Below are 13,467 nucleotides of genomic sequence, written 5' to 3' on the forward strand. Positions count from 1 at the left end.
TCAGTGTTCTTTAGCTCCTTGTTACTCAAAATGTGGTCCACAGACCTTCAACATTTGAACCCCTGAGCATTCATTAGAAATGCAGAATCTTTGGCTTCTGCTTAGACCAACTGAATCAGAATCTGCATTTTAACAAGATTCCAAGGTGATTAGTATGCAAAATAATTTCTAGAGGCATCCTTCTAGCCAACATTGAGGGCTGGAAGAGGGAATGTCAGATAATTAAATGACTGAATCTCAGTCCTTTCCTCTTAGACTGCAATCTATGGTGGCACTCTGCCTCTATGTGTTCCATTTTAACTTTATGGACCCTATATAGTTCTGGAGAAGAGACCACAAATAGGAGAGGATATATTGTTTGAACTAAGACAATTATGGAACTAAAACAGTCACATATTTAAATTCCACAAAGTAATAAAAATTTTCACTAAGTGATGGCATTTCCCCTCATTCAAGAGAAGATGGCTTGGCTCTTAGCATTATGCTTAGGTTTTGAAATAAAAAGTCTTCTATTCAGTTACTCAAACCATATGTTATATTTTCAAAACTTGCCAGGGTATACTTAATTATCCTATTGTATACATTGCAATCCCTTTAGTAGTATCTCTAGGCCTTTTCATGAAATGAGAGCACTGATCATATGCCAACCAAGGAACAAAACTGACATGGAGCTTACATTGTTTGTGGAATGATGACAATAAATAAACAAATAAACATATTATGAAGTGTGCTGATGTGTTTAAAAGGAAAAAATTAAAGCACAGTAAAGGATTAGAAAGTGACACAGGAAGGAGGGTTATTCTAAACTGAGTGGTCAAGCAAAGTCACTATGAAAATACAATACTATAGTAAGAATTTGAATAAAGTGAATGGAGCAAACCATGAAACTAGCTTGAGGAGGAACATTTCTGGCAGAAGAAATTTCTTGAGGTTGGAGCATGTTTGGTGTATTCAAGGACTTTCAAGGAAACGAGCATATCTCCACTGAGTAACCTAGGAAAGAAATAGTAATAAGATATGAATCAGATGGAAGAGCAGATTAAAGAGAGCCTTGTAAATCCCAGTTAAAACTTTGGATCTTATTCTGAAGAAGATGAAAATCCTTGGAATGTTATGAGCATAAACAGTGACATGAACTGAAATAACTTTTTAAAGGATTTTCCTGGCTGCTGGGTTGACAATTAACTGCAGAGGGCAGGCTCTGTAACAGGAAGATCAGTTGGAAGCTACTGCATTAATCCAGATGGGAGATGATGGACTTGGGTAGTGGCTATGGAAATGGTGAGAAATGGTGAGATTCTGAATATATTTTGAAAACAGAACTGTAAGGATTTGTTGATGGGCATTGTAGTAGTCTGAATGATGGCCATTCCAAGGACATGAGGTCCTAATCTCTGGGACCTGAAAATGTTACCTTCTTTCGAAAAAGAGTCTTTGCGAATGTGATTAAGGTAAGGAGTTTGAGAGGAGAAGATAACTTTGGATTATTCAGGCGGGCCCTCAATGTATTCCTAAGCATGATAAGTGTGCTAAGAAAGGGGTAGAGAGAGCTTCCATTGGCACTTAAATGAAGAGGAGGCACTATGACCAGGGAGGCAGAGGGTAAAGTGATGCAGCTATAGTCAAGGAAGGCCAGGAGCCGCCAGAGGCTGGAAGAGGCAAGGAACAGGTTCTATCCTAGAGCCTCGGGAATCTTAATTTGGACTCAGTTAAGTTGGTTTTTGACTTCCAGAGCTGTGAGAGAATAAATTCCTGTTATTTTCAGGTACTAAGTTTGAGGTAATTTGTTACAACAGCCTCATAAAACCAACACAGACAAGATGTAATACATTCAGAAAGGGGCTGGGGGGAGGAGTCAGGATAACATCAGACAATTTTTACCTAATTAAATGAAGGGATATTGTTTCCAATTACTGAATAAGGAAGTCTGAGAAAGGAACAGATTTGGAGAGGAAAAAAATAGATGTTTTAGACATGTAAAGTGTTTGCTGATTATCAGACTTACCAATGTAGATGTTCAGAAGGAAAGTGATTGTGTCCTTAAAAATCTAGAGCCCAAAGGACAAGTTGAAGCTCAAGGTAAATGCTGGCTGTATTAGCATATAAGTAAAAATTAATGTCACGGCACAGAATGAGCTCATCCGGGAAGCACATGAGATAGGAAAGATGTTCAAACATTGAGGTCTGAGGCACTCCAATATTTATATAACAATATCAGAAGGACCAAATGAAGACGTTGAAGGAGTGATGATTAGATCAGAAAAACCAAGAGAGAGCAGAATCTTAGGTTTCAAAAAAGAAAGATGTGCATCTCAGAAAGGAATAAGTGGGTAACTGTGTCAGATGTCTCTGAAGAAATAGAAGGTACTGAGGTTTAGATGATTAATAGAGATATGTGAGGAGTTGTGCTACAAATGTAAGGAAAAGTAAAGGAAGGTGGATGAAGAAAAGGAGGGTATTTTGTAAGAGGAGATTATCATAGCAATACGGGCATAAGATTAATAGGATCCAGGATCAGAGCATAGCGAGCAGATGAGTTGAATTAGAGAGGATCATGAATAAGGCATCAGAAAGGTCTTCTGGAATCAAATAGTGGCTTTTTAAAGCTGAGAAAATGAGTTGAATCTAAATGCTGCAGGAGATTTTTTTTTTAATATTGGGGATAACAAGATGAGATATTTAATAATTAAAATAGGAATATCTAATATGTACATAATGATTTGTAGTTTGTGAAAGTCTTTCATGTATATCACCCCCTTTACTTCTTATATCTCAGTGAGGTAAAATGTTATTAGCTACATTGTGAAGATGAATAAGCTGTGGTTTTGAGAGTTACATTGACTTGACCAAGACCCAGAAAGCTACTATCCAGTAAGCTGAACTTATTAAAAGAAAAGCATATGAACACAGGTAGGTCACTAGGAGAAAGGAACACAAATAGGAAGAAAAAAAATTGGATTTTAGAGCAATCTGAATGGAAGATACTAAAGAGTTTAACGAGGATAGTGGCCAACACAGTGAAGAGATTAACAATGCGGGGGGGGGGGGGATGATCATATAAACTTAGAACTGAGTTAGATCAACCTAACTTACAGCATAAATTTGAGTATGTTTCTTTCACTTCTAGGCTTCGGTTTTCTCATCTTTAAAACCATGCCTCTTAACTAGATACTCCCAAAGGTCCCTTTAGCTTAAAATGTTTCAAAATATCTCTTTGAAATCAAGTTTTTAATGTAGTTCTACTTTTTCAGAAAAACTCCAAAGAATACAAAGTCACCCAGACACCTGAGAAAGCCAGTCGTCATCCAGACAGTGAACAATTTATTTCCTAATCACTGGAAGGAACACTTCCAATCTTTTATAAACAGAAATCTTCCAGTAATACAAACAACATTGATTGGACCTTAAGATTGAGCCCTTGGAAAATATGAACACATTTCTCATCTCCTTTGGAAGATGTGTATGATTTTGAGAGATTGCATCTGAAGTGTGTTTGTGCATGAAAGTCCCACTTTGGATGTAAGTGGCACTCGTGCTTGGAATCTTTATGCTTAATCTCTAAAGTCATTTGCTAAGTTCAAAAGTATTTAGCAAAGTAAGTATTTTTGACAGAATCTCCACTTCCCTAATAGCATTTGGAACGGAAAAGGCCTTCTTGCTTATGGAATATTCATTATTGGCAATTTGGGGTGCCTTTGTAAGCCACAAAAATCCTACATTGATTATAGCCTCCCTCCAATTTGTCATAGTGTGTTCTGGCAGCTGCTGAATTTGGTCAAATTGGAGCCAAGGTATAGTGGCCTCAAACTGGAAACACACATGGCAGTTGAGTATCACGTTATGCTGCCACATGGGTGAGCACACGAAGACATTTCATATACAGGAAGATATTTTCTAAAGTACTCTTTCGTAGTCAATATATAAGAAAAGCTGACATTAATAGACTGTGAATATGATAACCCAGTGAATTCTACAATTACTTGGGTTTGCAGGACAGAATCTATGGATTCTCAGAGTGCTGTGAATGGCAGAAATCAGCTTCCAGTAAATGTCATTCCATTCCCTTTCTGCTAAACATCACTGACATTGGTTGCCAGAATGTCAATGGTTATGTATAGAAGGCACTCATGCCATGCCTAATACAAAAGCAAAATTGGCTATATCACAAGTTATTTTCAAACGGCAGTCTTAAAAAATAAGCTTAAGTCAAAAACCTCCTAAAGAATTCAATTTTTTGAGCAGAACTTGTTTTCTATTTGTTTTCAAACTAGAATAGATTGAGCCCTAGCCAGTTTGGCTCAGTGGATAGAGCATCGGCCTGCCAACTGAAGGGTCCCAGGTTTGATTCCAGTCAAGGGCACATACCTCAGTCACAGGCTCCTCCCTGGCCCCAGCCTCACGTCAGGGCCCATGCAGGAGGCAACCAATCGATGTGTTTCTCTCACATCAATATTTCTCTCTGTCTTTCCCTCTCTCTTCCTCTGTCTATAAAAATCAATGGGGAGGGTGGAGGTAAGGGGGAGAGATCAACCAAAGGACTTGTATGCATGAATATAAGCCTAAGCAATGGACACAGACAACAGGGGGGTGAGGACATGAGTGGGGGGGGGGGGGGTTGGGGAGGTAATGGGGGGATAAGGACACATATGTAATACCTTAATAAAGAAATTTAAAAATCAATGGGAAAATATCCTCTGGTAAGGATTAAAAAGTGAAAATAATAATAATAAAATAAATAAAAGTAGAATAGATTGAGAGGTAAATTCCCCTAACAAGCATGTGTACACACACACACACACGCACACACACACACACACACACACGCACACACACACACACACACACACACGCACACACACACACACACACACACTAGCTCAAAAATTGACTAGTATGTTTCCCTGGGATGAAAAGTTATTAATGGCACAGGTTGCAATGTGACAGAAAGTTTAAAAAGTAGTGGTTAAAAGTAATAATAGACTATTTGGAGAGTTTCCTGCAATGGTTAAGAAGCAAGGTGTAAATTTATATAAAGCCATGTTTCATTTTCCTCAGGTCATATTTTTTCACAAATTCAGTCCTCCAACTATGCTATTAAATTAAACAAAAATGTCCCTTACCTCTTGAAATAGCCATCACAAAGCTCAAGCACCAAAAACATGTGCTTTGTCAGGTTTCTAGAATAAGACTAAGGGTAAGAGAATCAGAGGGGGGCATGGAGAAAGACAGAGAGAGATAGAAGACCTTTGAAAATCACAATTTATTGTTTAATATAGAAGACAGAAAACTGCATGTAACAAACTTCTATCACCCCCAAATTCAGTAATGGAAGTCCCTAAGACTGATCCCCGTTTATCATAAAAGTTGTTACAAGTTCAGGATTCCCTGTTCAAGAAGGCAAAGGAGTAGAGAATTCATTTTTGGATACCAATATTTGTTAACATTTTTCAGTCTTGGACTTGAAATAAACAATTTCAAATGTGAGAAAATTCTGTTTACACAGAAGAGTGACATTAGTCACAGCGCCCAGCCTGAAGAGCACTACTGTGCACGTCCACGGAAATGATGCACGGACTGGCTGAAACCATTGCCGTTGGCCACATCTGCCCAATGGCATTTTCTGGCTACTCCTCTGCATTATTCCAATGAATATCTTTTCTTCTCTTTCTATGGTGACTTTGCCAAGGCCATGGGGTCCAATTCCTGGCTATGTTTATTTACTTATGTCCATTAGCATAGAGGCAGCCACTCCAGCAGCACAATTAGTTGAAATGTCCGATGGCATGGCTGATGAAAATGAAAAGAGAAAAGTAAACAAGATGCAATTGTTTGGGTTTATGCTTGAGACACAGAGGAAAATCAATGATGTGTTTAGAGAGAAGCCACTCTTCCCAGAAAGAAAAAAGAAAGTACTTTCCTATTTCCAGGAGGAGAACCTACCATATTTTTAAGGTTTCTAATCCAACTCAATGATAAGATGACAGCAAGGGGAGACCTCTCCAGCTGGAGCACCTGCAGCTCAGCTCTGTGCTCCAGCTCTTGAGGAGTGTGATAGTTTAAACCTCTCTCTCTTCCTGAACACCACACGACCTTGCCCATTATTTAAACCATCAGATAGAAAGTAGGAACGTCCTCCTGAATCTTGTGTGCTCCGCACTAAGGGTGCTAATCTTGTCAGTGAAGGACTACCTGTGGATCTCCAAGCTTTAGGGAGTTGCTTTCCATGTAAGTTAACTCTTTCCAAAAGAAGCAAAGTGTTCTCCTGTGCAGGTTGAAGGTTCCTGAGAGCTTCAACCTGTTCCAATCTGATGAGAGATACTGGCTGACTTTCCCCTGCTTCCTGTTTGCTTCTTCCTGTCAAATGTTCATGATTCTTTCCTCACCTGTCTTCCTCTTTTCCTTCCTCTTACATCCTTCCTGTACTTTCTTCTCTCTTTCATTTCTTTCTCCTCCTCTTTCGATATTTATCGCTCTTCTCCTCCTTTTTCAGTTTTGCCAATCATCTGCTAGTGTCAGGCAATACAAAAATAATTAAATTAAATTTTAAAATTCTACACACTTGCACTCAAGGAGGTGAAGAAGAGAAAGCATGAGACAGATTTTCACCAGTCACAGCAGAGCAGTTTATTATATTCAAGTTTAAGACTATCATTATTCATGAATATCACTTAAATATAATATTATCGGAAAAAGACTTTCCAATAATATTTAAAATTAGAAGTAGTGCCTAATCACAAAGTTATGCCTGGTCTGCACTATTGAAATTATGAATGTTTTGAAGGTGAATTGGCAGACAGAATTACATTGCATATGAATTTCTCTGGTTCATTCCCCAGGATGTCTTTGATAACAACAAACCTGACCATAAGTGCTAAGTTGGATGCTCTTTATCAATATTCTCATATCTCTTCTATGGCATATACCATTGATGACAAACTCAGGGGTGAAAGAAATAGTGACTTTATTTTCTATAAATTAAATTAATTCTAGATCCAACCTTTACTCATTGTCAATTCACTGTCTCCATATCCAACAAGGCTCTTTTCTCTTTTATCTATCATTTTGGAAACCCTACCCAAGCTATGTAGGATCCTGAATATTTACACAGCATCCAAATTATTTTCTCAACTTCATTATCACAGGATGCTTTGTTGATCATTTATTCTCCATTTGGACCTCAATCTTCAAAAATCAGTATGTGATGAAAAAAACACACACACAGTATTCCAAAACCTAACTTGTCATCAGCTCACCTGGACACTTTCTTTAAAAAATATATGTTCCTGGGCCCTTCTCTAGACTTATAGAATCAAAATTCTCTAAAGGTAGTTGCCCAGGAATCTAATTTTTTATTTTCTTACTCTCTACAGTATGTTCTCTTTAGAGCAGTGGTTCTCAGCCTTTCTAATGCTTGAGACCCTTTAATACAGTTCTTCATGTTGTGGTAACCCCCAACCATAAAATATTTTTGTTGCTACTTCATAACTGTAATTTTGCTACTGTTAATGAATCATAATGTAAATATCTGTGTTTTCCTATGGTCTTAGGCTCTACAGCAACTGTTCAAGTGGGTCTTAACTACTCAGAATAGAAAAAGTCCCTCGCCACTTTGCCTCCCTTCCGTTCTGTCTGTAACTTTCCCAGCACGTTGGACCCACTGGAGGCACAGAAAGAAGAACTGAGACCCTGCTGTCTTATTCAAAATGATGACAACTGAGAATGCAGTGCCTTCTAGCCCATGTTAGCTTGGAGGAACCAGCACTCAGGCTGGCTTTGCAACCGGCCTCCTGCTGCTTACCAACCTGCCTCCCTGGCCAGGAGGAGCAGACTGCTTCCACATCCAAGCCACTGATCACAGCTACTGGTAAAGCGTTATGTTTGAAACCCAGAACAACAGAGGAATGGACTTACTGGAAAACGTATTTTCACCATAAAACTTCTGAAAAAGTATAAACTGTAAACTAGTTAACATTTTTCCTCTGGACAGCCGGTCAGATATAAAAGTGAGCTGGTGATAACTCCTATAAATAGGATTGCCATGGCAAAGCAATTGTGGAAGCACAAACTGCTTTATAAACATCTACAGCTGGCCACTTAAGGAAATAACCTCTGTCTTTTATTTATTTTATTAATTTTACTTTTAATTAAATGTACTGGTGACATTGGTTAATAAGGTTATATAGGACTACAGTGTACATTTCTATGATACATGATCTGTATTTTGCATTGTGTGCCCACCACCCAAAGTCAAATCATCTTCTGTTGTTTGTGCCTATGAGTTTCAGTTTTATATCCCACATATGAGTGAAACCATATGGTTCTTAGCTTTCTCTGTCTTTCATTTTGCTTGGGGCAGCATGCAATCTGTCCTGGGAAACTGACTTCTAGAATGACAGAGGCATTGCAGTTTGAAACTCATGGATCGACAGAAGATTTACTTCTCCAGAAAGTCAATGGTTTAACAGTCTGGATTTTCACAACTGCTATAAAGAAGAAAACACTAATATTAATATTGCTATCAACTTGTAGAATCCTTCGCAGTTCACCAAGTGTCATGGAAGTAAAGACTATCAATCAATGGTTCTCACATTAGAAATAAGGGGCTTCCGGTGGCAGGGTCTGGGGCAGGGGCGGCAGGCACCATGGCTGGCCGTGAAGGTAACAAGAAGAAGCCCCTGAAGCAGCCCAAGAAGCAGGCCAAGGAGATGGACGAGGAAGACAAGGCGTTCAAGCAGCGGCAGAAAGAGGAGCAGAAGAAACTCGAGGAGCTGAAAGCAAAGGCTGCAGGGAAGGGCCCCCTGGCCACAGGTGGAATTAAGAAATCTGGCAAAAAGTGAACAGTTCCTTGTGCCTGGGTCAATGGTGATCCTTAATTCCATTCCTGTTTTAACATCTGGATTCCCTATTATCACATCTCTTGCCACCTATAGCTAAAATGAAGTGTTGTCTTGGAGGCTGTTGTACATTTAAGAATAAACTTTTGTAAAAAAAAAAAAAAAAAAAGGAAATAAGTGACATGAAAAATTATAAGGATGGCTAGCTCCAATCATGCCAATGAAGTTAGAATCACTTGGGGTAGGGCTTTGGCACTGGTCTTTTTTTATGAGCATCCCACTCTCCGGCAGAATATTGAGAATGGCAAGCTTGCTATAGTGGGAAAAGCTGGGGCTATGGAACATGTCAGTCTTTTATTCACTGGCTGTGTGACGTTGGACCAGAAACTCAGTATGTTTATGTCTTTGTTTCTTTATTTGCAAAATAAGGGTAATAATCTTCTTATCCCTTTTAGGGAAGTTTAAGGCCAAGGAGAGGGCCTCTGAAAGCACTTTGCAAACTATGGTACTCTGATCAAGTATCAGCTATGAGGTTATCCTGACCCTACTTCTAACACACAGAGTGTCATGAAAGAAAGCAAAGCAAACCTCACAGCAAGTCTGATAGCTAAAGTAACTAACTGGATGGCTCTTCAAAGCATAATATGATGATCATCAAAACCCAAATGGTTGCCGCTTTATAGGACCAACAAAGAAAACGAAATTTCAGGAGTAAAACTTGAGGAAGGAGAAGTGAGAAAGAAGATACAGGTAGAAGGAATCCAGAAGACCTCTGTGGTTTTCCAAAAATCCCAGCCCTAGAAAGTGGCATATTTTGTTTCAGTTTAGATGGTGCCTGTGTTTTGAATACTGGATTTATGCTGCTATGTAAGTAAACTGCCTAGCACAGAGTAGACACTTGAATGTCAATTAGAACATCGTCTAAAATCTCAATATGTAGAAATACTCTCATTATAAGGTTGTATCTTTGTACATGGGCATAATTTGAACCCTACAAATGTAAAGAAGTAGAGGAACAAAGGATATGTTAGCCATGAAGGACATGAGCCCAAAGGTGTGACCACAAAGTCTGGATTGTTAAGTCGTTATTAACCACGATTTTAGGGACTGTCCAGGACACGGGGCTATATCTGCCTAAAGCCCTCATTACCCGGCAGACCTAAACCCTCAGCATTTAAATGTAATCTGCTGTAAAGGGTCTGTAATTGCTGTGGGACCCTGGGGGAGGCATACAGGAGGAGATGAAATCTGAGCTGAAAGTTGAAGGTGGACAGTATTGAGTCAATGGAACAAGCAGCATGACTAAAGGGAAAACTGCAGACCAATACAGATGAGGCAACATTAATTATAATCCATTTTCAGGTAAGAAGGGCCAGCTGCCAGATTATGTATGTGTGTGTATGTGGGGGGTGGGGGGTGAGAGCAGTCCCCGGAGAAATCAATGTAGCAGTGGCATTTTTTCTGCCATACTCCTAAATGTAGTTGACTTCCAGTAAAGTTGGTTGGAGATATTCATGTTTTTTAGTGGAGGAAACAGCCTTCTACTGTAAAGGCACAAACTTATTATCCATTTATTCAACATCTATTCATTCCATAGTGTTGAGTTGTAGGTGAGTTTGGGGGGTATTGTTTGTTTGGTTGGGTGTTCTTTGCTGTTGTTGTTTTTAACATCTTCTGTACAGTATGTGAGGCTCTGTGCTAAGTATTGAAAACTCCCCTGCCCCCAAGGAGCTTACAATAATCCTGCCATTTTTCAGTGAAGGGAAATAGACCAGACAACCTGTGTGATAAATGATGCACCTTCTTGAAGCTGCAGATTTAAAAATTTTAAAGTGGGATAATATTTATAACCACTGCATAGGGTAGTTAATAGAATAATGCATATAAAGCACTCAGCACAGTGCCAGAGACATAATAAGCACTCTATAAATATTAACTATTGTTATTCTGAACCACGTTCTGGCCAGGTCAAAGAAATGGAAGGGATAGGTTATTATCTGGTGTTAAGACCACTGTTAGCACTCAACCATCAGGCTTTCCCAACCAAATGAACATGCATTTGGCTGGATTCCACAACTCTAACCTTTCAACTTCAGTTTCTAAGTTTCTCCCAAAGAGCTGCATTCACAGAGTTGATGAAATACAACCGGTCAGGCTTACAGTTTAAGCCAACCAATCCCCTGCCATATGCCTGACACATGTGGGCCCACTGCAAACAACTGTGCATGCAAAGAAAAAAGGGAAAAAAATGACAGTTCTTGCCTTTCCAGTGGAAAGGATGGGGTAACCTACAACCCAGACATTGTCATTTACAAGAAGTAAAAGGAACCATTGGACGCTCATGCCAGAGTGTTTCCACTTGGACATCGCAGCTGTGAGCCAGATGGTCACTGTGGGCAGCTCCAGGCTGGGAATCCAAGCATGGCTTGGGATGATGAGGAGGAGCAATTGAAAAACAAAACTTGCTTTCCTTTGGAAAATGTTGCCTCAGCCTGCTAAGGGAATTTACCTCATCAGTAACCACAGTCAAACTGATGGTGATTAATAAGAGACAATGAGATGAGCCTCCAGGTTCTGATCCTCCAACAAAAGAAGTCTCTGGACTCTGCTGTACTCTTATTTCTGGCATTTGAGCCAGGTGATGGGTAGGATTCAGTCTTAGGTGATTCAAAGACAAGATGATTTTCAGATTCAGTGTCTTTGGGGCTTGGGGATTTGGCTTCCTTAAGGGAAAAGTCCTTTTGAGAGATTTGGGCTTTTGCAAGGCTGAAATTTTTGGCCTCACCTTGATGATATGGATTCCTTTGTTTGAGAGCTCCTTCAGGTCAAGGGTCATATCTTAGTAACCTTTGCAGGGCTAGCACTATGTGTTCAGTAAATGGTGTGCATGTGTTGGGTGGTGGGCAGGGCATGAGAGAGAGAAACAAAGAAACAAATGAGGGAGAAGGGAAAGAGAGGAAGAAGGCAAGAGGATATGGAAACATGGAAGAAGGAACAAAGCAAAGAAGACAGCCTAGAACATGGACCATGGAAGCCAGGTAGGGGTGCAGACCTCCCTATGGATGTAAATATGGGAAAGGCTTAGTTTCTTCCACAGAGGATTAAAGAGAAGACTGGACAACTGTACTTCCCAGAAGACACCAGGGCAGATGACCATTGGACAGTGACAGGAACTGGGGGGACGGGGACTGGAGAACAAGAAGAAAATCCTGAATGGCTCTGAGCTTAGTATCTGAATTGATTGAGGTCACCTGGAGGTGACTAGATCAAGTGATCTACAGCAAGGAGAAGAAAGGGTCAGGATGGGAAGACCAATTACACAAAAAATAAAGGGAGCTTTTGTGTACTTCAAGTTTTACATAAGCGATATGCTGCAGAAAATATTTTCAACTGAATTTGATAGGACAAGTATTTGTGGAAAGCCAGCTATGAGATCTGAAAAGCCATGTTTTTACCCCGTGCAGGACTTTCTTGCTTTGACTTGGGAATTAAGTCAAGCAGGACTTAAATCTCAGTGATGAGTCAGACATTCACTCTTCTACGGTGGAGTCTAGAAGATATAATCTCTCAAATGCTTTCCAGCTCTGGGAATAAGGATTTCAGGGTTCCTGTAATGTGGTAATACTATATACCTACACAATCCTTTTCAAATACAAGTATAAAATTGGCATCATCATCACTTTACTATAGAAAGGGGAAAGTGGTGAGCTGAGAGATTAAACTCTATAGCATCCACTCACAGCTATAGTTTGTGGGCTCAGTTTTTCAGGTTCAGAAACTAGATTATTAACAGTTCACTCAGGGACAAATGGGTTCTAGAAGATGGATTTGTTAACCCAAAAGACTAACTTCCAGTGGGTTGGGGATAAGAAATCCCTGGTTCCAGAAGGAGGGACAATTATAGTCACCCTTTTATATTAAAGGGGGATTGGTCCCAGGGCCCCCGGGGGAATACCAAAATTCCCTCAAGTAATTTGTTGTATAAAATGGCATAGTGTTTGCATATAATCTACACATATCCTGCCATATATTTTAAACTGTCTCTAGATTACTTATAATACCTAATACAATGTAAATGCTATGTAAATCGTTGTAATACTGTATTGTTTAGGGAATAAGGATGAGAAAAAATATGTACATGTTCAGAAGAGACACACCATTATAGGTCTAAGTACACAGTAACAATATAACATTTAAAAAAATATTTTTGACCTGCAGTTGCTTGAATCCTCAGATTCAGAACCTGCAGATATGGAGGACTGACTGTATCTGCCATGGAAATTCTAGAGTTATCTGGAAAAGACACGGGAATGAGTGTGTTTGTGTGTGTGTGTGTGCGTACGTGTGTTTCTGTGTTACCCTTTATTTCTCCGTTTACTACATAGTGTACTAACTTGACTAAGCACCCTCCTTTGCTTGACAGCAGTGTCTAGAATAGAACCCAAGGTGCCATAGATGCTGCTGTAGGTTGTGTATTCATCACTCCACCTTGGATTTCAGGTGTAAGGGCTGTATTTTAATATGGTTCTGCCCTGTACTGAGAAGGCCATTCTTTCCATGGGATAGCTAGCTGCCCAGGTCAGGCTGTGAGAAGGTCCACTTTGCCATCAGTCAGGGTGGCAAGCTGTTATTT

The 13,467-nt window shown here is 39.6% G+C and overlaps 1 protein-coding gene across 1 annotated transcript; it reads left to right on the plus strand.

The window, feature by feature from the left end:
• Nucleotides 1–8,642: 8,642 nt before the first annotated feature.
• LOC308257899 (translation machinery-associated protein 7-like) lies at nucleotides 8,643–8,837 on the plus strand (the record flags this gene model as incomplete). Its single annotated transcript, XM_080688026.1, has 1 exon — nucleotides 8,643–8,837. The coding sequence occupies one exon, from the start codon at nucleotides 8,643–8,645 to the stop codon at nucleotides 8,835–8,837; it is 195 nt and encodes a 64-aa protein (XP_080544152.1).
• Between the last annotated feature and the right edge of the window lie 4,630 nt (nucleotides 8,838–13,467).

The sequence above is a fragment of the Plecotus auritus genome (genome assembly GCF_963455305.1).
Source record: "Plecotus auritus genome assembly, chromosome: 9".
Classification (NCBI taxonomy): domain Eukaryota; kingdom Metazoa; phylum Chordata; class Mammalia; order Chiroptera; family Vespertilionidae; genus Plecotus; species Plecotus auritus.